This window comes from Gymnogyps californianus, chromosome 3, assembly GCF_018139145.2.
Source record: "Gymnogyps californianus isolate 813 chromosome 3, ASM1813914v2, whole genome shotgun sequence".
NCBI classification, from domain to species: Eukaryota; Metazoa; Chordata; class Aves; order Accipitriformes; family Cathartidae; genus Gymnogyps; species Gymnogyps californianus.
Genome location: NC_059473.1, coordinates 100,302,818 through 100,327,915, shown reverse-complemented (window position 1 = coordinate 100,327,915; position 25,098 = coordinate 100,302,818). Strand labels below are relative to the sequence as shown.

At 39.7% G+C, this 25,098-nt stretch overlaps 1 protein-coding gene across 4 annotated transcripts in view; it reads right to left on the bottom strand.

Annotated features, from left to right (window-relative positions):
* The window catches only part of DST (dystonin), a 315,541-nt gene that overhangs the window by 159,935 nt on the left and 130,508 nt on the right, over positions 1-25,098 (bottom strand). For all 4 annotated transcript variants that reach the window (XM_050893474.1, XM_050893475.1, XM_050893476.1 and 1 more), the window contains one exon: positions 10,912-11,078. In XM_050893474.1, coding sequence (XP_050749431.1) covers positions 10,912-11,078 — 167 coding nt within the window. The remainder of the gene's footprint in view (positions 1-10,911; positions 11,079-25,098) is intronic.

Below are 25,098 nucleotides of genomic sequence, written 5' to 3'. Positions count from 1 at the left end.
TTGTCTCAGAAGACTCTATGTAAAACAATCACACATGAGGAGGTTTTCTAGCTTCATTGAGCTTCTTGCTCTATGTTAGGAAAGAACCCTTCAGTCTCAGACCTCAGTACAGAAATGTGAGCACTAATTTCCATGCCAACATCTGCAACTGGCAAAAGTAAGTTTTGAACCAGATGTCCAGATGTCTGAACCAGGTGTCCTTTTTTGCCTGAAGATCCTTGGCACTGGTCCTTGGGTTCATGTGTCTGCTAGATGGACAGTTTTGCACACTACTCACAAACATTTGAGTAGAAAAGCTAAAAAATTAAACATGAAAGATGTATCATGGACATAAGTGTGATGAGTATCTAAACGAGAACGAACTGGCTGCAGCTGTCCTTCAGAGAAAATAGTCAGTCAAAGGACAAGCAGGACTTTTAATCTATAGTTACAACACTATTAAGTGGAGTCACCCAGAAAAGGAGGTTTGCACAGAACAATGTGCAGCCAGGTCTGATCATCAGTCATCAGCCTCGAGCATTCCCAGGATATGTAACCGTAGACTGTAACTTTTATGGAGAATGGTTTTGGTTCTTTTCAACAGATTCACCCGGATGTGACAAGAAAGAACAGAGAAAGATTGGAGAGCCTCCAGCTTTTATGCTTCCCCGAGATCACAAGATCTCTATTACATGTATATAAGGATGAGGAAAGTACCAAGGAGTGAGATTCAGCGCCAGATCCAGACACCTACATTCAGGTGTATACATGCAAGTGTCTATATGTATTTCATTACAGTCAGTGGAAATCTGGCCAACACATCCAGTGCAACCTATCTAGCAAGCTATCCAGAATCTAAGAATTACTTCAGAGCAAGCCAGATCCACTGACCGTACTGAGCAGAAGTTCAGATAACTGCAAAGCTGTCATGAAATATTCTGCCTCACTGAACATGCATGTTCTGAGATTGACACTCACAGAAAAATAAAGCAATGCTGTACATTTTAAATGCAGAATTGCTTAACTGGCTCTCACAGACTTGATAACAATGATTACTGCAGATTTGCTTAGGACTTCTTGAAGACTTTCTCATTCAATTAATATGAAACAAATTCAAAAAAGCTACCAAAATTTTAGCACCGTAATTAAGGAGATGCATGGTATGTCATGTCCGGTAGCTCATCATTCAGCACTTGACTGGAAATTTAAAGGTGAAAGCTGGTGAAAAGTACTCCATGAAATTCTTCTACCTTGGCCAACTGATACAGATTATTTGAAGTAAGTTACATAAATATTTGACTGCTTTTCAGAAATATCTTTTTTCGGGGGGAGATATGGAAAATATTTCATGTAATCTCAAACATGAGACTAAAATGACGGTTCAACCACAGACTTTAAAATAACATCTTCAACTAAGACATGACATGGTGACACAAAAATTACCCCAACGCATCAAACTACTGGGTGAAGCTGAGCAGTGTCATCACTGAAGTTAGGCAACACTTCAGAATTCAGGGAAAATGCAAAGATTTTCTAACTGAAAACTGTCATTATAGAAGTTTTATCCTTACAACTGTGATAAACCAAAAAGCATGTTGCTGAATACAGCTCTGCACATTGTTTGTTCAAGTACGTGGCAAATTCTTTTCTCAAGCTCCACAGGTCCCCAGCCTCAATGACATGCTGTGCTAATGTATTTCACATGATCATTATGACTTGTACACTTTTTGGTTTTGTCTTCTCTTGTGTTGGTATGACAGGAATGCCTGTACTATTCATTATTTTATGTGCCTCTATAGATTTCACTCAATGCCTCTCTAAAGATGAACAATCATGCCTTTTTATTCCCTCAAGAGCTGAAAAATTCTCGTGATCTGAACTCTTCCGCTCTCTTTTGTGTATCTTTTTTGTAATTTTTCATATAAATTTTCAGATAGGGTGAATAATTCTGAGAAAACTATTGCAAGTGAGCTGGAAATACTGTAACAAAGGCACACTATTTACAGATACATTTCCTGTCTTTTCTTCAGACATCCCAACATGTTATATTAAGACTTCCAATAGAAAAAGAATGAATGTTTCAGCTGCACTAAAAATAAGGAAAAAAAGCCCTCAGGTGCCCTAACTTATTAGTTTAGCCCCTAACAATATACACAGCTAATTCAGATAATTTCTTCTATTGTGCATGTCCTTGATTTGACAAGCACCGAGTTTAATAAACCTACTGAAGCCTCCTGTCTCACCTTTGTTAGCACAGCAAAACTTTACCTGTAACTTTCCATACCAATTGATTTAGATAAAGACACAATTGAGGCATTGTAACATCAAAGACCTGTTAGTTAAATGTCGAGTTCAGCTTTAGCCATGCCTAACGAACCCTAATCACAACTTGGCAGTAAGTCTGCAATGTCGATTTCAAACTCAGTATACACATGAATGAAACTAGAAAGGATCTCAGTCAGTCCTTTCACCAGCTTTAAAACCAGATTTTACACTCTCTTTCTAATACAAGATGTTTTTGTCATTACAAAAACAGTAATGGTATAGTAACTTTGCCATTTTTTTACCTATGATAAAATTAAACAAGGCTCGTAGCTGTTAACCTCAACCCACATTGTGCAATCTACAGAAATAACCATAAATACTTTCCTTGGAGTGTTTGAATACCAAAAAGACAATGAAGAAACCCAACCAAATTATTTTTCTGTTCTGATCCCTGAGAAAACTCCCTCCAGACCCCAGCAGCGACTGCCTGACACACTAGCTTCCCAGTGGGATTAATACGATTACCAACAGGGAAGAAGGGTGAGGTACTGCAATGAGTTCAAAAGATTTCCCAAAGGCTCCTTGTGCCATCCTCCCTTGGAGGAAACCAGTTCTCCATGTGCCACAAATTTGCGAAGGGCATTGCCAGAAGATAAAGACCTCTCCCTGTCCGATTTACCATGGACACATACACCACCGCTGCTCAGACACCATATCCTTTTGGATAAAGGCTTCTGACATGCTTAGGTGTCCTGGTCTTTACCGATCAAAGAGTAAGAGACACATGAAACCTGAATAAAAAACTGGCCTTCCAGTCCAAAGCTTTACTTTTCGCTTTACTCCCATTTGGCCTAAGCAAGAGAAAAGCTTTGATTTCATCCCAATATTTTCTTCTTCTCAGCTACTGCAAAAAGAAAACTGTTATCTTTCATTCGGCTGCTACTTAGCAGTAGGATCCAGCACAACATACACAGGGATCATTTTAAGTCCAGATCCGAAATTAATCAACTCAACTGTCTGGAAGTCTTCCATCTAATACCCACTAAGGCTAACCACCACCACAACACAAGATGTTAAAATTGCAGGCTCACTTCCAGTACTATTTTAATATAGACTTTACCAAGAGCCTTCACACAATTTTTCTGAGTGCATTCAACTAAACTGCAGCTGAGGTTACTCGCTATTTCTAAACCCATTAGTTATATGTATATGCATACTCAGGCAAGTAACATTAAAAGCATGTCTGCTTGTCAATATTTTTAATCATTCTAAATGTTGTTTATCTTTTCCCAAATTGCCAATTCTTAATGCCAAGTTTGTTTCTTCTACATAACAAGAACTGTTGAAAACAGTAACAACTACACTTCTGAACAATGAGGCAGGTGGGAAGTGGGGGGCAACGCAACCAAATTCACATTTTCTTTTTGTTGAAGCTGGGTAACAATAAATTACAAGTCACAAAACAGCAAGCCAAAACTAGCAGACCAAACTAATCTCTTTATTTAAAACATATCCCCTAGCATTTTAAGGCTTGACACTGTAATATTTAGTTTCTTTCTCATTCATTCCCCAAGGGTGTTCAACGTGTTACTGCAAATTGAGGCACTACTATCCCTCCCCTTAAGGAATGTGTTCATGTCAGTACCTGATCAGCTGCAACATGTTTTAACATCAGAGGGATGCCACGTGCACTGCCGGCCAGGAGCTTAGTGTTCAACTAACTATACATACACGGCAAATCGTCCTGGTTCTAAACCTTGTTCTAAACCAGAACAGTTATTTAGCAGGCAGGAATCTAGCTTGCTCCCTGCTATACCACACTCGGAAAAACAGCTTCTTAGTAATTCTGAAAGCGTTCGGAGTTATTATAGTAATATTTCAAAAGAAAAGCACTGTGACCCTGGAAAATTTGTCTCTCTCTCTTTATCTAGCATTTACGGAGCTGTCACACTGCTGCTTCCTCTGGGGACATGCTCTTTGCTGAAGCTTCTATTCCTCTTCCTCCCACATGAAGCACTCAGTGTACCTACACTCTTTCTGCGCTGCATTCACTGTTAGCCTCTGTTCCTCTTTCATTTGGGAATAGTAGCCATATTCTCCTTGCTCTCTCTCTAAACTGTATACAACTTAAAACTACAGGCATTGTTAAGGTCTTGCACAAAGTTTACCAGTAGCAAAGGCTCCTTTGGATCAGATCCTCACATTTCTTTAACAATACAGTAAAAAATATTTTTCTTCAAACTTGTGCTCAAAATGCACCCCTTCGAACTCTATCACCACTTTCCCTCTCTGCAGCATTTCTAATACTTGTCATTCGTGTTAGGTGGTGCCAAAATTTGTAGGCAACTATCTGCATGTGGTCTTGGGAAGCCTTGGTATAGCATTACATGAAATAATGTCACTTGTTTTCTTGTTTCAAACCTTTCATGCGTACACTACAGTCCTGCTTGCTTGTCAGACTGCTGCCTGACCTAAACACAGTTTATCCACTTTTTTTCCTAATCAGTGGCTTTCCCATTTTGTATGGTTGCTGAAATTCACCAAAAAGTCCAGATGTAACTGGACACATCTACGCTGAAAGTGTACAGAAGGCCAGATCAAGGGCCCATGACTCTCTGATTGCTAGTCCTTCCCATAGCCTGACCATGGCCCATTGCGACCCACATCCTCCCAGGCAATACATGAGCCCAGTTCAAGGGACAACACTGACCCAGGACTGCTCTCAAGAGGCTGCACCCTGTCTGGGGGAAGGAAGGGAGAGTTCAGCCGTACAGACACAAGCCCTGCTGTACCGCTTACCCACAGGGCCAGAGACCAGGGGCTGGACCTGCTTCATTTACTAGAATAGATCTAACACCTGAGACAAGAACTTAAAGAACGTGGCTTTATCTGGGAACTGAGCTTACAGTGCTTCCTGAACAGATGCTATTTTTCACCATACAGACACCACTGGGGCTACTCATTACATACTATTATCTAGTTACACAAGAACATACTGCTCTTGCTGGAATTCCTTTTGTAAATGCTAAAAGCAAAATTACCTCTTTACTATAAAAATTGTAAGAATACAAAAATAAAGTGTAGAAAGGAGTGCACACATTTTTACAAAAAGCACGCATGTCTGACATTAATCTTCTTTTCCTATCCTCCATACTTCACTTTTTTTCTTTAAAAAGTAAGATGAGCTGGTCTGTAATCATGTCTGTTTTCTGAGTATCAGTAGCCATTGTCCTTAAAGTGTCTATAGGTGCCATTTAACTGTAAATCTTACAGCTATTATTTTTGCTATTTCTTAAATTCCATTTTCAGACACTTTTTAACTAAAATTGCCTGTAGTCCTTATGTACCAAAGGCTCAGGGCAGTCTGAGATCAAAAAAAGCGGTTTTTTACTTTGGTATAACTTTTTATTTGAATTTGCTTTGCTTTCAAATAAACATAACTGCAAAGTGTAATGTAGATCTATAATTTAGATTACTAGCTCCAATCTGGCATGTGACTCCTAATGAAAGAAGAGTAGCCTTCATTCTCTGCAGACACCAACTGTTTCTATATATTTTAACAATGGGATACAGTTCTAAAAAATTAGTTATTTCTTCTTACTGGGCAAAAGGTATGTACATAAGAAAATGAAAACACAAATCAAGAGCATTTACCTAAAACACAGTCTAATGACTAGAAATACATGGGGTGATAGATCTGCAAGATGAAGACCCCAGTGTGCAGACGGCAGTATCTCCAGGAAAATCTGGGCATTACACACTGATTAAAGTCAGTCACCAACTTTGAAGTCTGGCTTACAGGTTTTTGCTACGTATGATATGATGGTATGACAGAAACATCACGTACATTTGAAACTGCCTGAAGTCAGATTTCTTCCAACACAACATACTGAAGCAAATAACACATCTTCAATGAAAAATTAAGCTATAAAAGGCCAATTATGTAATAGATGAGACACATGGCATATTCTTGAATCTCCTGGGCATATCTATAGCTTTCACTAATGGCCTGATCACCGATCTGAAGAAAGGTGTGGAGGTTCAAAAAACAGTCTGAAAGCTGACATATTTAAATAAAATCATACAATTAGCAAACCTGGTAATGTTCAGTATTAAAAGTGACTTTTAATTTTATAATTTTGTTTGGTCTTTCTGTGTAAGAACAAATATTCACACAGAATAACAGCATGAAAAGCAAAATCCAGGGCTGGCAACGGAGCCCCCTGAGGCAGTTCTTGAGGCCACTGTGAAGCGCTCCATTCATTTCCCAGGGATTTAACCACGTACAGGATGTTTTAAAATGGAAGCTTTATACACTCTTCAAAAGTTCAGCCGAGTTATCTTCAATCTTTTCCTATAAATGCAGACCACTGGAAACTGCTGAAAATACAAGGAACCTTCTCACGTGAAAACAAATTACATTTTCCTAAATTTGGAGGCAGTGGGTGGAAATCAAGTTGTGTATAGAGCCAAGTACCTTAAATAGAGTAATTTTTTCCTCTCATTTCTGTCATTCATAAAATTACCTTCCTTGATTTAAAGAACACTGCAAAATCACTGGAAACTCATTCATACTCTTAACAGAAGTAAGAGAGAAAGTGACTGAAAGCCCTTATGAAAAGCTCTGACAGCCTAACCCTTGCTGCTCAAGAGGAAAGAAAACAAGTATCCTGCATTTGCTCAGGAGAGCAGGTGACTGACTTGAGTGCGTGTGATCCGGCGCCTGCATGCTGCCCGCATCCCCAGGCTCGGCACTGGAAGTGGAGCACTGCCAGCACGGCTGCGGGTGCATGCAGGGCAGGGAGATGGGGAAGAACCTGGCTCACCCAGCTGCCACACACCGGCCCGCTGATCTCCACAGAGATGCTGCAGTGGGTACTACAGTTAGCCATGCCAGGGAAACGTCAGCCTTATCCTGCTTCTCCCATGCACCTTGGGGGGAGCAGGGAGCCATGGCAAATCCATGCACTATTCCTGCAGTTCTGCATCATAAATCTTAGCTGGCTTGCTCCAAAAGGTGCTGGGATCCTCTGCTGGGACAGAAAAAAAAAAAATGGAGACTGCTACTGGCAGCCCAGATGAAACAATTCTCACCTGCCATTAAGAGCAGGCAAGCTGTCAGCCCTGTCGAGGGGAGAGGCTCCCTGCCCGCTGGCAACTGATTCACAGCCCAGCTCCTTGCCCAGCCCTCCACAGCTTCAGCAATTTCCTGAAGTCTTGAAGCTGGTGCGTACTTGCGATTTAAAAAAAAATCACTTATACCTAGAAAGGACATAATTATAACCTGCCACTCCAGTCCCGTCACTTAGAACTGGACAGTGACATCTCCATGTCTCACAGATGACCGACTGTAGGGATCATGCTGGACCCGTATGGCTTGTGTTCTCGATGGTGCATCCAGAAAAGGCCTCTCAGCCATGGTGTCAGGGCTGTGAGCACGGGGTTTGCCTGTCTGTGCTCAGGTTCAGCTCAGAGACAGTGTGGCTCTTGTCCTCCAGGAGCTGCTGGCGCTCTTGCCTCTGGCCCCTGGCTGAGCTATGGCCCCTGCAGTGGTGCAGCCTACCTGCAGGCCCACGGGCCAGGCCCAGCCTCAGCCCACCCCCAGGGAGGTGCCCGATGCCTGGGGCTGCCCCGGTGCCCCCCAGCTGCCCTGCTCCTGGCTGGGGCGGTGGGACGGGCCCTGGCTGCCAGGCCCTGCCCTGACGGACCCTCCATGGGGCGTCCTTGCTGCTGTGCCCTGACATGAGTAAGCGTGCGCTCTCCATCCAACGTACAGCTTACTGTCGCTCAGTACAACTGCAATTCTAAATACCAGTAACACACCTGGGTATTTCTGAGCCTTCTGGTTATTACTGTCATAGCACTAAATGTCATCCCCTTAAAATCAGGACTGGGCCCATTTAAATCCCTTCCAGAGCTGGCAGTCATGTCCCTGCTGAAGAGCCCTGTCCCCACTTGCAGAGAGCAGATATTCCTCCTGGCCCAGGGTGCATGGTGCTTCTGCAAGGAGAGGTATCTCCAGTGAGCACGGCATACCTGGCACAGGAGGGGCTGCAACGCTGCACCACGACTGACAGATGTGCATCCACGGGGGTGCTCCACGGTGGCAGCACCACAGTCCCACCCCACCGCCCAAGCAGGCACGTCTGGTCATCCACCCTGGTGGAGCACACCAGCCGGCGGCATCTGCAGGATGCTCAGCCTAGCTCCTGAGACCACCTGTGATCCACAGACTGGGAGCTACTAAAACAGACAAACAGAGCATATGGAGAATCACTGCCAGAAATGTGCACATTTTGTTAGTGTTTAACCTACTTACTGCTCAGAACACAAACCAAGCTTTAAAAGAGCTCTCTGGAGTAAAACACTGTAGTTAAAAATATCAGACGACTGTTTGGGAAGACCATTCCTATCTTGTGAGCAATAGCTGGAAATTATTATCTCTGTTTTAATGGTACAAAACGGCACAGGAAAGAAACATAGAAGCTCACTGAAATCAGTGGAAGAATCTCATTGATTTAATCAGCAAGATGGAGTCCAAGAATCTGTAACCTCTCACAGCAAAAAGACATCAGAAAAGGACAGCAAACATTCCTGGGAAGGACATGGGATCCTTAGGTGAAGAAGTTATGTTTACAGGAAGAGGATAAGCTAAATGGAAACTGGCACAGCAGCACACAAAATGGGGACTCTGCTCCTCACCCGCTGAATCATCTGCTTTGTGCAACGCACTCGTGTCAAAGGTGCCTGTGCTTCCCTGCTGAAACACTGTGAATGAAACTCACAGAGCACTGCCAGAAACACTGCTCCAGCAAAGTAACTGCAGGTACTCAGTCATGTCCCAAGGCATTAACATTCACACAGCCAAAGGACAGAATTCAAGTTTTTCATTATTTATTAACTGATCTGTACCACAACTACTAGTTGCTGAGCTGTAAAGGCTACACTGCTCTATGTAAGTGGTATAAGGCTCTGAAAAAGCTCTGGGAAATATTTTCCATTATTCCATCTCGTTAAGCGCCTTCCTTTTTTCCCCTCCCCTCTCTCTGTATCTTTCAAATTCTTTATTTTTTCAAATACTTGCCTGTGCTATGTTCATTCTTTTGGCTGCTCTGTCCTGAAGTAAAACAGCCAAGTCTTTTGCCAGCTATTTCCCTTTGTCTTGCTAATGTTACTAAAAGAAGACTTTCTTGCTGGCATGCACCTCCTCCCTGACTGGCTACCCAGAACAGAAGCATAGTCAGAAAAAAGACCTCATTGATTCAGATGCAGCTTCATTTTACCATGAAGTTATGCACTGCCACAGCTAACTTCTCTAGGACTCAGAGAACTGTATGTTATACTTACAGCCTCTCTACACAGCATGTGAGGAAAAGGCTGCATCTGCTTGACTCATCTTCCATTTTACTTTAGTGTCCTAGTCCCCGTACCGTATGCATGTTGGCTCTGCCTAGGCTTACTTCTGTGGTGGGCCAAATGGTCCCACAAGAGGAAATCCAAAAACAGAATAATCTGCTCAGGGTCTGTTCCCTGGAGCTGCACTAAAACATACTAAATTTGTCACTCTCTACTTGTGACACTCCTTTGGTATAATACCAAGGAAGTCATGTACCCTCAAACTTCCTTATGATATGCCCCAGGGCATACAGCACAAACTATACATGCTACAATAAAACCCAGAAAGTTGCAAGCCTTGCACAGTGAGGGACAAGTCAGTACACACTAATTAGCCGAGGGGCCAGAATACTCTCCCATGTGGTCCTCTAAGACACAAACCTCCTTATTCAATTCAGGAACCAAAAAATGTACAAAACCAGAGAGATGCCGCCAACCAAGAGGGAACACTGAGCACAGCAATGATCTTAAATCTTGTTCCTCTGACAAGCTTTGATGCCGAAGTCAGCTTTATCCAACAGAGATCTGTTCTTACTTAGAATCCAGAATTAGAAATCCTCTCCTGTCAGCAGACATCTTCAACTGTATTTCAAGTTAACATACTGTATCCTTTAGCTTCTAGCCGCAGCCACCAGTGGTTCTACCAATGTCTGTTTAACTTTGTAAGAGTGTGGTCACAAAAGGATACAGTAGCACAATTCCCTTCTCAGACTGAGGACTTTTAAGCCAGCTGGTCCCATTTTCCATGAGAATACCCTGCTATCTTACAGGAGACGTATCTCAGAGTAGATCTGGGCTCCAAGCAGAAACATCAAAGCAGCTCTAGGCTCCAGGGCCATGGTAAAGTCATACAGGGAAGAATACGGGGATCTCAGGCATATCTCAGGTCATGCACTAGTTGATGGCTTTCACCAGCAGTGCAGTTTTGTACTTCGGTGATCAGTTCTGCCTCTAGCCTGCCTATACTTAAATGTCAGTATGACAAAAAGGGACTGTGGAGAAGACTGAACCCCAGGGACATTCTTCTCAGCAGCTTGGAGGTGCCCCATGAGAGATGTGCAGGATTCATGGAGATACTCCTCTGAGGAAGGAGGGACACACAAGGGCTGATGAAGCACCCTTTGGCTGCAAAGAGCAGGGAATTGCCCAGGAAGAGCCAGTGTCATCTCCACAGCTGCAGTGCTATTACAGGCATAAACCACAGAGCCCTCTGTCTATGTACATTAAAATACTGTAATTAACATTTTCCAAGAGAACAAATGAAGTACTTACCTGTATTTATGAATGATGGCATTAAATAATCTTCCATCACGCCAGCAGGTAGTGAAATTTTCACAACGTATTCCAGCATAACCCTCGGTTGTCTGCTGCGACCACAGGAGCAGTCTCTCTTTAGCAGACATGTCCTCTGACTCTCCAGTAACATGGATATCAGATATCTAAAATACAGTTAATGTAAATATTACAATTATATCTAACCCATAATAATGTTTAAAATATTGCAGAAAACCACTCTGCATTACTGAAGAATTTTCTGTCTGATATTTGCATACATGAATATGATGATTATTTATGTACTGTATTAATATTCTCATGTCTTATCCTTATGCACTCTTAGTGTCTTCAATATGAAATACAAAATTCATAGATTCACAATTTTCTTCAATTAGCCAGTTCTCAGCCTCTTAATTTCTGGGGACAATACAATACTATTACATAATGAAACATACTTAACTATGTCTATTTTATGCTGATAATGTGAATAATAATCTATTTTTATGTATTATACCTATTATACATAAACGTTATATAATTATATAAAAAATGCAGTATGTTTCATATGTATATAGTCACATCCATATAATACCCATATTTATGTTATTCATACTTTATTTAGCTACAATGTTCCTCTCTTAAAACAGGTTAATTTATAATATATGCTGTTCCGGAATTCAGTAACAAAACAGTCATTTACAGTGAAAACTGATAATAATGGTTTTAGGACAAAATTTTCTGAGAAGTATTTTCAGAATGACTGAAAGATTATAAATAAAAATTTTGCCTGCTACAGAAGGTTTGGTTTTGTATTATCTAAACATTATCAACTTCATGTCAGGGAAAGCAGGAAAGTATTGGGAATTTTACATACAAATACTACTTTCTAGTACGTTAAATTCTCCCCTAAGGAAGTGCAGTCAGTTTGCTTAGAAAACTACCACTGTATGAAGCAGACATTCCCCTAATTTGCACATGTATTGTTTGCACCTCATGTTACAAAAATTGTACTCAATGTAAATCTGAACTGCAAGATAGAACAAAAAGAAGACATGCCTTGATAAAGAAAGTGCTATCACATGTTGTCTTCCTTCTAAGTGACCACTTTTTACTACTTATCCAAACAACAATAGATAATATAATATGTTGTTATGAAGAGCACCAAGAACCCAGGTACCATGAGGCACTACATAAGGACCCATGTACTGTAGCTCAGACATTACAAAAAGCAGTGCCAGGAACAAAGAGATGTAGCTTTCCTGCTGATGCTGCTATGTCAATGCCTAACAGGAGGTGGTGGAAACCACGAGGAAGAAGGGGACTAAAGGAAGAGCCTTGCAGATGTCAGGGCAATGTAGCTGCCACAGAGCTCTCTGTGATTTCTGTTTAACCACCTTTCACACTTCCAGAGGACAATGAGCATTTACAGCCATACAGGAAACTGTAAGTAAATTTAATGCAGGGAACAAATTAATTTACATTATTTTCTATGCAAGTATCCACGAAACACCAAGTTGTAAAAGCCGTTCTTCAGATACTTATCACAGGCCACCATATCTGCTGGCTCTAGGTAAGGGAAAGATACAGGCACCGATGCTAGAAAGCAAAGTAGTTTTAACTGTTCAACTAGCCCATAAATACCTCCGAAGAGCTGATGGCATTTTTTGCATCCTATTGTCTCCAGCTTCAACATTGCACATTTTTAAGAAAAATTGGGGGGGGGGGGAGAATCCCTTTTTTTTTTAAAACACTGAAGAGAAACACATGCAGCTGTGATTGTTTATAAATTCATAGGTATCAAAATCTTGCACGGAGTACTTACTACATGAAATCACACAAAATACAGACAGTATAAGTCTTGTAAGTGAAGACAACAGGGAATCCAACGTGGCAAAAGACGAACTTAAAATCTCTCCGAAAATTTTCTTGTAAAAATCTAGGGAACTCATCTGCAGTGTAAGATTTCCTTTCTGCTGGTTACCTTTATTCTTTGGTATTTCAAAGCAAGAAAGCAAACTAAATATTTTTTCAGTAGCTTTAGTTTCTATTCATCACAGAACAACCAGACCACAATATAAATGAAGTCAACCATTTACCACTTATCCGGACAACGCTTCTGAAAGAGATGATGTCATCTGAAGTGCCAGATGTCTAGCAAAAAAAAAAAAACCCTGTAATTTTTTCCCTGCCATTTTCAGAAAGTCCTCTGTGTGTAATCCTTAAGTATCACATTTTAAAATATGTTCTAACTAAGCGAGCTAACAATGTAATTTGCTAATGGCCATTCCTTACTGCTAAGTTCAAACCTTTAGCCTCCTTCACGGTTAATTGACCAGCGATGGCTATGTACATTTCAGACTGCAGAGAGTGCAAACGCAGCATATTTGAATGCACATTAGATTCCTCTGGCAACAAGTGATTCCAGACATTAAGGCAACCTCTGAAGGTTGTACTTGTATCGGTTGTTACATACAAACAACATTTGTAGCTATGGACACAAACACAAGGAGAATATTTCTTATTCTGAAAGTCACCACTAGGCAAGCTTGCAATCCAAATTTTGGCAGGCTAAACCATGAATTTAGCTCATTACCCTAAGATCCAAAATCTTCCAAGCACCATTCGGCACCCTAGTTGGCCATCTGAAGAAAAAGGAGTGGCCTAGACTGGGTTTAAAAACTGAAACTGCTTTTCATTCATGGAGGTAGCCCATTCCAGTAGAGGTTAAGGAACACTAACATTAGCCTGAGACCTGAAACAGCCTAAGCATTTCTGTTCTCTAAATAAAGTATTTCAGATTCCAAAGCTAAGATTTCAGACTTTTTCATAAACACCGAATTCATATTTTAGAAGTATAAAAATACACTGAGGGAAATGGTGAGTCAAAGAGTTATATTTTATTACACTTACAAATATGAGCTCTACTTTGCAAGATGCTCTATTAACTTGGAACTACTTAACAAGTAAAATACTACCCCCACAAAATAAGGTGTCAGATAGAAAGAGAGCACTTCTTTCCTTTGATAACCCCATAAGGACAGTATAGATACTAATCTACCAACTATGCATTATCATCAATATTTATAACATTATTTGCCACAGGAAAGAAAAAGAAGGACTACTAAACTAGGAATACTAGACCACAAAATAAGTTAAGGGGCAATCAAATCTTTTAATGTTCAAATTTTGTCCTTCAAAGCAAACAGTTTGTGTGAACCTTTCATTCTTATATACCACAAGCCTATCATTTACCTGCTATAAACTGTTACCAGAGGACATTTGTTCTGTAAGCATGGAACAAATTATTGAGTTTGCATGAGTTTAAACAGTTGTTTGCTAGAGAACCAGTTCTCCGAATTATCTCAAAGCCTGTGAATTATAGGTTATGCAAGAAAAAGTGACAGAGGTAATTCTCTGCACAGCCCTTGTATTTCATGATCAAAGTCTTAATTGGCACTAAATACTATATTTCTTGTTTGTAACTGGGAGAACTAGTTCACCTCTACTACTGCAAATGTTTTTTCTCTGCCTGTAACTTCCCTCTGCATCACACAGTATACAAAATCCATACACCAAAAAGCCTCAAGCTCTTTGCTTGCACTGATTTCAGTGATGCAGTTTTGAGTCCAAAGAGCAGAGCAGAGCAGAGAACACCTTCCAAAAGAGACCAACAGTGGTGCCGGATTTCTATGCCTCATTTTTTACAGTGCAAACAGAAGAAGAGCAAGACTGGTATAGATAGTAAGGAGTCTTCCCTCTGATTCCATCTTATCCCAAATGTTTTGAAGCAAGTCTAAACTTGATATAATGTACGTAACTGCACAAAAGTATATAATGGGCTAGAGATGTATAATGTATAATGGAATGTATTCTGATGTCAGCTAGCCCTAAACCAGAAAAGTCTGGAGAACACAAGGAAACAAGAGAAAAAAGAATACATTAATATGGAGAGATTTTGAAATGCTATTTTCCACCTAAGCTAAGTAGTTAGTTATGTGTTGTGTTTGAAAAGGACTGTTGACAGCATGTTGAGGGAAGTATAGTTATACGAATGGAATTTGAACTTGCATGTGATCACAAGAAGTCATCTCCCCTGACGTTACAGTTGGACTTTGTGAGTTTCCATTTGGCCATAAATTCAAATGCTCCTACTCAGCTCTCGTAAGGCTCTGTGGAGCTGCGAGCCCAGCTTTGGGCAACACCCTTCAAAAAATATTGGATCAGTTGAAGCAGATCGAAAGAGAAAAACAAGAATGACAAAGATCTAAAAATACGTGACCTGTTAGGAAAGACTGAAAAATTGGGGTTTGGGTTTATTTAGTCTTGTCGTGGTTTAACCCCAGCCAGCAACTAAGCACCACACAGCCGATCCCTCACTCCTCCCCTGTCCCAGTGGGAAGGGGAGGAGAATCAGGAAAAAAAAAGGTAAAACTTGGGGGTTGAGGTAAGAACAATTTAATAACTGAAGTAAAATATAATACTAACAATAACAAGAATGAAATCTAATAATAATAGTAATTGTAATGAAAAGGAATATAACAAAAAAAAGGAAAAAATAAAGAAAAAAATAAAATAAAACTCAAGGGAAAAAAAAAAAAAACCAGTGATGCACAATGCAATTGCTCACCACCCGCTGACCGATGCCCGAGCAGTGATCCGCCCCTCCCGGCCAACTCCCCCCTCATTTATATACTGAGCATGACGTTCCATGGTATGGCATATCCCTTTGGCTAGTTCAGGTCAGCTGCCCCGGCTCTGCTCCCTCCCAGCTTCTTGCACACCTGCTTGCTGGCAGAGCATGGGAAACTGAAAAGCCCTTGGCTTAGGATAAGCGCTACTTAGCAACAACTAAAACATCAGTGTGTTATCAACATTATTCTCACACTAAACCCAAAACACAGCCCCGTACCAGCTTCTAAGAAGAGAGTTAACTATCCCAGCCAAAACCAGGACAAGACTAAAGCAGGGAAAACCGAGGGGAGATGTGACAGTCTTCAAATATGTAAAATGCTATTGCAAAAAAGGTAATAAATCAACTCCTCTGGGAATAGGAAAAGAACTAATGAGTTTAAAATGAGCATAAGTGTTTTCAGCTAAAACCACTTTTTAATACAAAAGACAGATATGCACTAGAGTAATTACTCAGGAAGTATGTGTAACCACCAATAAGGCAGACACAGAAGAACAAGTATCAGTCAAGATTGGTTTTCATTAAGTTATCTTTCCTTCAGGTACAGAGATGACCTAGATGACCTGTCCAGAACCTTTCCAGCTCTAGTTTTGTAGTTCCATCAATGATTACAGATCTCCTTCATTCACCAGCATTTAAGGTGGATTGCATCTGCTTCTTGTGAGTGTTACAAGGAAGCAAACAATACTATGCCAATAAAGCAAAACTACTGACTTTTGCACCTTTGCCTTGCACATCACATTCCAGAAGGCCAACTGGCATCTCTCCCTCCCTTAACTGTACTACATGAATAGATAATACAAGATTATATGATGGTGGATGTAGTCGGAAGGTGTCTTGCTATCTTACAACTATTTGCAATGATAACTGCAATTATAAACATATGACTACTTAGCCAGTAGTATTATACTGAATATGCCGATTACAAATAATCTACATTTTTTTATTTAAAAGCAAGTATATTGCCATTAACCTGACTCAAATACATGGGTTTTTTCTTGCGGATTATTAGTAGTACTGTAGATGAGATAAGAAATCCACTGTATCAAACACTATGTAGATGCATGGCAAAAAAACAGCTGAAGAACTTGCAGACAAGACAACAGTTGACTACTGGAAGTAGATGAGTGATTCTGTTTATATATGTTAGACGTTTTTTTCTAAAAATCGTTTACATCCATAAACTGGAACTGAAACTACCACAAATTAGATTGGAAGAATAATGATAATGATTGATAATGTGATACACATAAGTCATTGGTTACAACAGAAGCTGACAACCACCAAAAACTGGTGGTAACACCAGCTGGTAGCTATCTTTTGCTGATACCGAATGAAAACCATGGCTTGTTTCAACACAGTAGACATCAAATATCACAGTGGCAGCATCCCCTGCAGAGAAGCCAAAACTACAGCCTTGATTTTCTACTCTACCTGCATTGTCCTAAAATATCACTGAGAAGAGGAAGTTGCTGCAGGAAGCCTGCCTGTTTCAGCCTCGATTCACAACTTCTTGACCTTAATGTAAACTGCCATCTGCTCCAGGACAGCCCTGAGTTAGAACTGTATCAGAGCATATCTTGCTTGAGGAAGTCACCTTCCTGTATTAGCAACAAGAGCTGTATAAATTCGGTCCCAGCAGAGAGTAAAAAACTTTTCTCTCAAAGCTATTAGTGAGCAGTCAGGAACGATGCTTCAGAACACTCCACTTACCTGAATTTTGCAAACAGGAAAACAGAGGTAATGTGGTAGCACGTATTTGAACACAAAATCATAATCGTTTTACAAGCATAAGAAGATGTGCCACAGAAAGAAACTCAAAGGATATATTCCAGTAGTGAGGACTATGCTGTTCCAGAGGGTAAAACATGGTATCTCTGTTAACAGTGCAAATTAGCCAGCTGTACCAATGCATTTCCTCTTGTGTCTGTCTCTCAGTTTGAAAAGCCAATACGCTTTCAAATATCAGCCACATCTGAGGCACTGAGTAAGCTGAGAGTACGTTACAGTGTGGATAAGTTGACGAGGTGAGTGGAACCTACTGATCTCTGTAATTACAGTAAAGAAAATGGTAAAAACTGAGACTGGTAACTGCAAACCTGGTGTATCAGCTCAGGCTGGTAACAGGAACTTTGTGGATTTGTATAAATAACAGCTTTACTGTTTTATACTGAAATACAAGACATGCAAATACTTATTTAGTTCTCAAAAGCAATCAAAAGGAAAGTGGTCGTGACTTTGTAAAATAAGCTAGAGTCTGAAATCTAGTCTTGGATTTGTTTTCAGGTCAAAGCTAGGTGCTCTTAAAATTACTTATACTCAGAATCTTGGGTGGAGAAAGGGAACTGAACTGAAATCCAGACATTTCAGCAACTTGGGCGTTTAGCTTGATCTGTCAGTAGATTTCATATTTATACCATTATACAGTGTTTTATTGATATCACCAGCACAAGTCTCAGTATTGATGTAGGTGCTCAACAAAAGCCTCGGTTTCTTCCCCCTTCCCCCTGTGGTAACAAGGGGTATATGCCTGGTTGGAGTAATAAATGCAGCAATATTAGAAGTTGTATTACTCTGATTATACAGGAAAAAGCAGCCATGCTTGGCTGAACAGACAAGGCCTCATACTCTTTTACTCAGTAATGATGTTTTGTTCAAATCAAACAACATCCCTAAGCTGCTCCTGAATTCCAGCTAAGATTAAGAGGGCAAAGATCTCCATGTGTGTTAGGAGGCTAATTGTACTAGTGTGTACTGTGTGTTGTAATTGGGTGTGTTATCTGTATTTAAAAACTAAGCTCGGAAAAAGTATAATTTGATTCCTGTTGCAAAAGTAAATTATATAAACAACAGAAGTGTAGTTAGCTCTTTGCTGGAAAGAGTACCTTTGGCATATGTCCATTCCCTCTGTTCACGCAACTCAAAGCTCAGATGTCCTGTTGAGTAAGGGGAATCAGTTTTGGACCAGTTCACTCTTGGTATCGGCATTCGACCCACACTTACAGATTTCAGTTGTGCCGAAGATAAGTGGGGCAGAACTGGTAATATGGATTGAATTGTAAGCACGGATATCAACAGGAAAAAACTTGCTTTCCTTCCAATATTCTGCAACTAAGCTCATACTTTGTTTTTTTTAATTGTAAAAGGAAAATAATCCTACCCTCAGAGGAAGATGGAATTTCAATAATTAATATTAATAGGTCATACAGACAGTGTGGGAGGAAAGTTCTTTTAAAAGAAGTGTAGAGCATTATTAACATGATTTATGTTCACTTTTTCTATTTCAAGCTGCCTACATATTTCTATCTTTCTTCAGTTCGTATTGGCCATAACTGAAAAGAATTAGAAATATTCCTTTCCTTGATACAAGACCCAAAGGAATTACAAGATCGTCAAGAGTTGATAAGAAAATTTACTGCAGATACTGAATGTGAACTTGAACAACTCTAAAATTCACTCCACGTTCTAGAACCATTTTAACATGAAAATCTTTTTCCTAAATTAGGAAACAAATCAAACTACAGACAGCAAAACAACACAAGGATACATCAACACCCCTGAAGTATAGAGGTATTACTTAACCTGTGAAAAAGATGAAGTAATACGTTCCGTCCTACGACTACCTGTAGTATCATAGCATGTGTAAAAGGCTTATATACAGCAAAGTGAAGATATTTTTGTGACAGTAAAAATACTATTCCAATACTTATTCTTAGCTAACTTTCAAACATAATGTACTGTGCCAAAATATTTACCTTGCTTCTGTTTGGTGGTATGCTAAACAATGGCTTTCCTTTTGGCAATTGGGAAAGCACAGCATCAGAAGAACAAAACCTCTTTTGTTCAAGCAGCAGATCACTTTTGCTTTCAGAAAGAAAGTGACGCAACTTTTCAGATTTATTGCTTTCTGGGACATCTTCAACGATTCTGCAAGAAGTTATGTTTAACCCAGTTTCTTCACATTGTCTGCCTAAAATGTGGATAGCAGAATCCAAGCTGGCTGCTTTTCCATAACAAAGACCACTAGATTTCTTCAGGAATGCTAATTCGTTCCTGTTGCCATCGTCCCAGTATTTCCTCTTCCATGTACAGTGTTTCTCTGAATTTCTCTTGTCTTGTTCCTTTAACCATGTCTCTGTTTCATCAGACTTCGTGAGCCTCTGATTATCACCATGAAAACTTTCCCCACAAAGAGAATCACTCTTTGTTTCACCGGGTAAAACTTTTGCTTTAACAAGATCAGCTGAAAGGTCTGTACTCACGGGCAGAGCATTACCAGCCACTGTCACTCTCCACGGGAAGGAATCAGCCAATCCCACACCCTTGGGACGAATCTCGATGTTTTCTGAAATCCCCACTTCATACTGGCTTTTTTCTTCATTTTCTTTAACCTGTACTGAATCTGGTCCCTCCTCGGTTGTTTTCTTTCTCCTTTTTCTTCTGAAATATTTTCTTCCAGGGGAATGTTTAGCCGGACTTAAGGGAGCTTTGGCAGGATCTAAACACTGTTCTTCCTTGTCAGCCCTCACACATCCACAGACATTCCCCATTTGGCTTTCGGTAACTCACAGTCGCACAGTCTCATTCATCCCGGTATATTTACATACACTTAAATCCTCCTCAGAAAGTTAAGAACCGCCGTTTGCACCGTAATTTCTTCCAGACTTCATGTCCATCCTCCTCAGTACGTAGCCATTTTGCTTATGAGAAATGCACACGCAATAAACGTTGTGGCACAGTGCCCAGGCAGGGCCTGTGTCTGATTAGACACTGTGGCTTATTTCTGGCCACCAATCCTCTTAAATAAACATCACTGCTTCAGCATTGGGCTGTAATGCTGATGGCCTTTCACAGAGATGACAGAGCATTTATGAGTAATAGAAAATTCTCGCATGCATTTTAACTTCCCGTTTCATTTAGTAACTCGAGCAAGATAAAGTCGAAAAATATGCAGCAACCTTTGAAACTATTAGCTACACTCCAAATCCAAAAGCAAGCAGCGCAGCAAATAGCAGGGATTTAGTTAGCAGATTTGGTTTGCACTTCATATGGTTTTATTACGTATCCAATGATCCACAGAAGGGAAGATTAAAGTGAAGGATCAGAGATTGCTCTGACAGCTTGTTGGGGGTCAAATTTTTATTTGTATGTGGAGTTTTCATAGCGGCTGATGTGATTTTTCACTGATTTGTCAGCTATAAATAACCTGCTGCTTCACTACTATCATACAAGCGTAACCACTTGCTCAGGGCAGTGGTGCTGTGTACTGGGGGCTGGAACTTTGCAGCAGACTTAAACCTTTTGGTAGATAAAGGTGAAACAAATTGTAAGAGCCAGTCTGTCTAGAAAACTGTCCACAAAGTTACTGTTTATAAAAATGGAGCTTTATCCTCCACCCATGCTCCTGTTCTGTAGGCATCTGTGTAGCTCTGAATGTAACAGCCAAGAAGCACCTAACTACACCTGAAACTAGGTAGAAATGTACACTATTAAAATGCAAGCAAGTCTAATCACCGGCATACTTTGTTTGCAAAATATGTTTTTAAGCTTCCACTTCAGTTTTGTTACTGATATGCAAAACCTACTAAAACCAACACACATCAGCAGGGGTAGATGTGTATGGTTTCTCACGCTGAGAAGGAACTACCGAGTGACTTGCCAAGCATTATCAGGTGTTACCACTGAGTTTCCCTTGCTTATTTGAAAAGGAATTGCAATAATAAAACCCAGAGACGTTATCCCCAGAGGCCAGTTCCACTGAAGTATTCTATGACATTTTACCAACGGGATCTAGAATGAATAATACAGCAAAGAAGCAGGATCAGCCTCCAAAGAATTTCCAAGAATACAGATGCTCATTGCTGACTACTCTCAGGGCACTGGGGTAAAATTTGACAGTAATGCTTAGAAAATTTTATAACGTAACACTAAGGGACTAGAAGGCTGTTACAGAATACTGTACCAATAGACTGGCAGCTACTTACAGGCACAATGCTAACATGTTTCTTTTCAAAGTAGATGTTTATGCTATGACCGCACTCTTTTCATGACCTTGATTTGTATTTGCATTTGTAGTATGCTTAACATACAGGTGTAGTTGTGACATTTGCTCCCTTTACTCACAGTGAAAAGCTGTATTCTAGTCAGCTTAGAAAAGTTACTTTCAGCCAAAGCCAGAGGACACTCTGATTTAAAACACACTTCTACATGGGACTGAGTTGGGTCCTGATGTGGCCCCCCTTAATTAACAGAAAAGCACATTGGGGAGAAAAAAAAAAAAAAGTCTTTGTAAATGACACTGCTGTGTTTGTACAAACAAATGGCTTTTACGCCTGAAAATATACCCCTTTTTCTCCTCTCTCATAAGAAAAGATGACTCAGAACTTTGCAGTGCAACGGACCAAGACCGATTTCGTTTCACACAGATATAGCTTCTGGTTTAACAACAACATGTCTAATAACAATAATATATGGTTAAATAGGTCATAGTATAATACTATTAAAATATTACATTCTGTACTCTTATAAAAAACTTATTATGATTATCTTTATACAGTAGAAATTATGTAAAATGTTAAAGACAAGTGTCCAGCATTTGAATGAACAATTGCAAGTTTTCATGCTATATTAAGTCTAATCGAAAATGTATTAAAGTAAATACAGCCTACCACAAGTATACTGCCAATGTTGTTCTTCCTCCACAAATTTCACAGGAGTTAAGAATTTGCTTTAAAATACCGCAAATTTAAATTTTCAATGCAAGTGCATATTTAAATTAAGACACATGGGCACTGAGGTTTCTAAACAATAATTATATTAGACTATTTAACTGAGTTTTAATGGAGTGGGATTTAGTATGTATTTCCTTTAAACTGTTTACATCTGTTTAACAGTCAGCATGATACCACCTTCTTCCAAACAGAAAACATCCCTAAAGCATTCTCTGTTATTTCAAAACTCCAGTTGGAATCAGTGGCACACTGACTGTCATAAAAATGTCAAATCAAATCTAATTCAAGATAGGTCAGAAGGAAAACATAATGTTATTTTACAGCTGACAATCTACATTTTGTAATGTAATCAGTAATTTAGAAAGTCTCTGATCTTGCACATCCTCTTTCATACATACCTTAAATTTTGATTATTTTTTCTTAAGAGTAGGTAATTCACTTTTTCAGAAAACCAGATGCCTCTCAAGTGGAATTTAAAAATTGAGAGAGCAAAAAACCAAGAATCAGTTCTGAAACACTGGTTACAAGCTCAGTGCTCCCAGCTATCCTGGCTTACTGCTGCATACTCCAGGTCAATTTAGTTGAATGCACCTGGTCTAACTGCAGCTAGTCCTAGAAATTTAACCTTTTCTAAACACTAGCTAGGAATAAATGCATTCTAAATACATCTCTACAGATTATTAGTAGTATTTGTGCCTTTCTATCTTCCTAGAAATAGGTAAGCAATATGTATTTTTGATACTTAACCAATTTAACAATACGTACCAGCTGTTCCTGAGTGAGAAGGCTATCACCTCTCTATTAACAATTCTTTCTGCTGTTCCTTGTTTTTCCATAAACCAAAAAGTAACTTTATAGTCACCTTAACTTTATAAGTCACTTATACTCTTGAACCAAAGAAAAGATCAAGGACAAAAGAACTGACAAAATGCATTTATATCAGTTGTGGTTTTTTTAATATAAAAAAACCTATGCAAAATCATATTCCATGTTAACTGAAGATGATAAATCAAAGTGCAAGTAACTAAAACCAAAATGACCACTTTCAGCTAACTGAAATTCTATAAAGTCGTAACTTTTGTCTCAGCAAGGAAAGAGACAGAGATAACAGGATTAAACTGGAGATTCAGAAAAGGGACATTGAAATTTCTTCTAAAACCTGTCTGCTAGAGCAAAGAAATACGATATTCTAAAGCATCAAAAGAGACTACCACTGCAGCCTACGAGAACCACCACAATATATCGAAGACCTGACCATACCAGGGGCTTTGTCTCAGACATCTGACTAGACCCGAATGGAAGCTCAGCGCTGGCTAAAGCCAAAGATCCAGATGATCAAAGCTGTTAAAAATACTATCATGGATTGCTGTGTTTCTTTCCTTTTCCTTGTGGTTTTTGTTTTTTTTTTTTTTTTTTAAACGAAAAACCCAAAGATACAAATTTATACCCACCAATGCTGGAAAGTTTTAAGCAGAGATTAGTGAAAGACTTTTTCTGGCACATAAACCCTTAAGAAGTATAACATGAATAACATGATTAGACCAACACTTGTCTGCAATTTGATCTGTCTTAGAGTCTGCTTTATCAGAAACAAGACCTTAACATTAAGACATGGCAAACAAAAGATTAGCATCAAGACATGAAATAGCTCATGCAGATTTGTATGGGTTTGCATTTAACCCTAGATTCCTGTAACTTGTCAAGGATGTCTGTGACTCTGAAATGCCTTATGTTCTTAACATAGGACAGGTGTATTACACATTATAGTGGCAATGTTGTTGAATATCTGTGTATTTGTTAGTCTGCAAAACACAGACCATTCATCCTTTGCACACTGCTAATTTATGATTTATCATTGGTTTCATATAGTTAGCACACGTTATAAAGGAAAGGTTATTCCACTTTGCCAGTCAAACCGTGCCTGGTATCTTTTATCCTAGAATAACATCATCAAAAGCCTACTAGGAATGCATTTCAGGTAGCTTTGGATCTAAGATCTCTTCCCCCTCTTTTTTTTTTTTTTTTCTTTGTTTATGCAACACAGCAAAAGCAATGGAGCATTTAGCATAAATGGGACGTGTCATTTCATGGTACTAAAACAGCATACCAGATAATCAGCAAGCATTCTGTTGCACAGCCCAAAGGTCACATGCAGAATGACAGAGAGATAAACATAGGCCAAAGAGAAAGTGAAAATTAAAGCACCACAAGATAGAGAACAAGGCAAAAAATAAAGGCTTGCCAGCACAAACAAGAGGTTATACTCGGAGCTGTCTGAGATGTACTGGCAACCGCTCCTCAAAATCTGAAAGAGCTGTTCAGCTTTCAGGTACCACTGAGCTACCAAAAGTCATGACCCTGAACAGCAGAGGTTTACATCCAGTGAGATGGCTTACAAAAAGAGGAATTTGTTCTTCCTTGGTGGTTGTATGGGATTAAGGACGAAGAGAATCAAATGGATGAGCTAACTGCTCCTAAATCTTATCCTGCTACAGATATCCCACTATTTGTAGAGACAAAGTCTAAATATGACTCTGCAATGAGCCTTAGTGCCTCTCATCCTTGCAGTGATTCAGATGAGTCCCAAAAATGCCAAGAAGTCCATATTCATTTTCTTACCTGAGAGTTAGCAATTTTTTTTTTTTTTTTAATTGCTGAAGAATTCCGGAAGAGGTAACTAGTTCAGCTGAGGAATAAAGTACAGCAAGAGTATACCCCACCACATGCTGCATGACAGGTCTGCTGCAATGGCTAATGACTGGG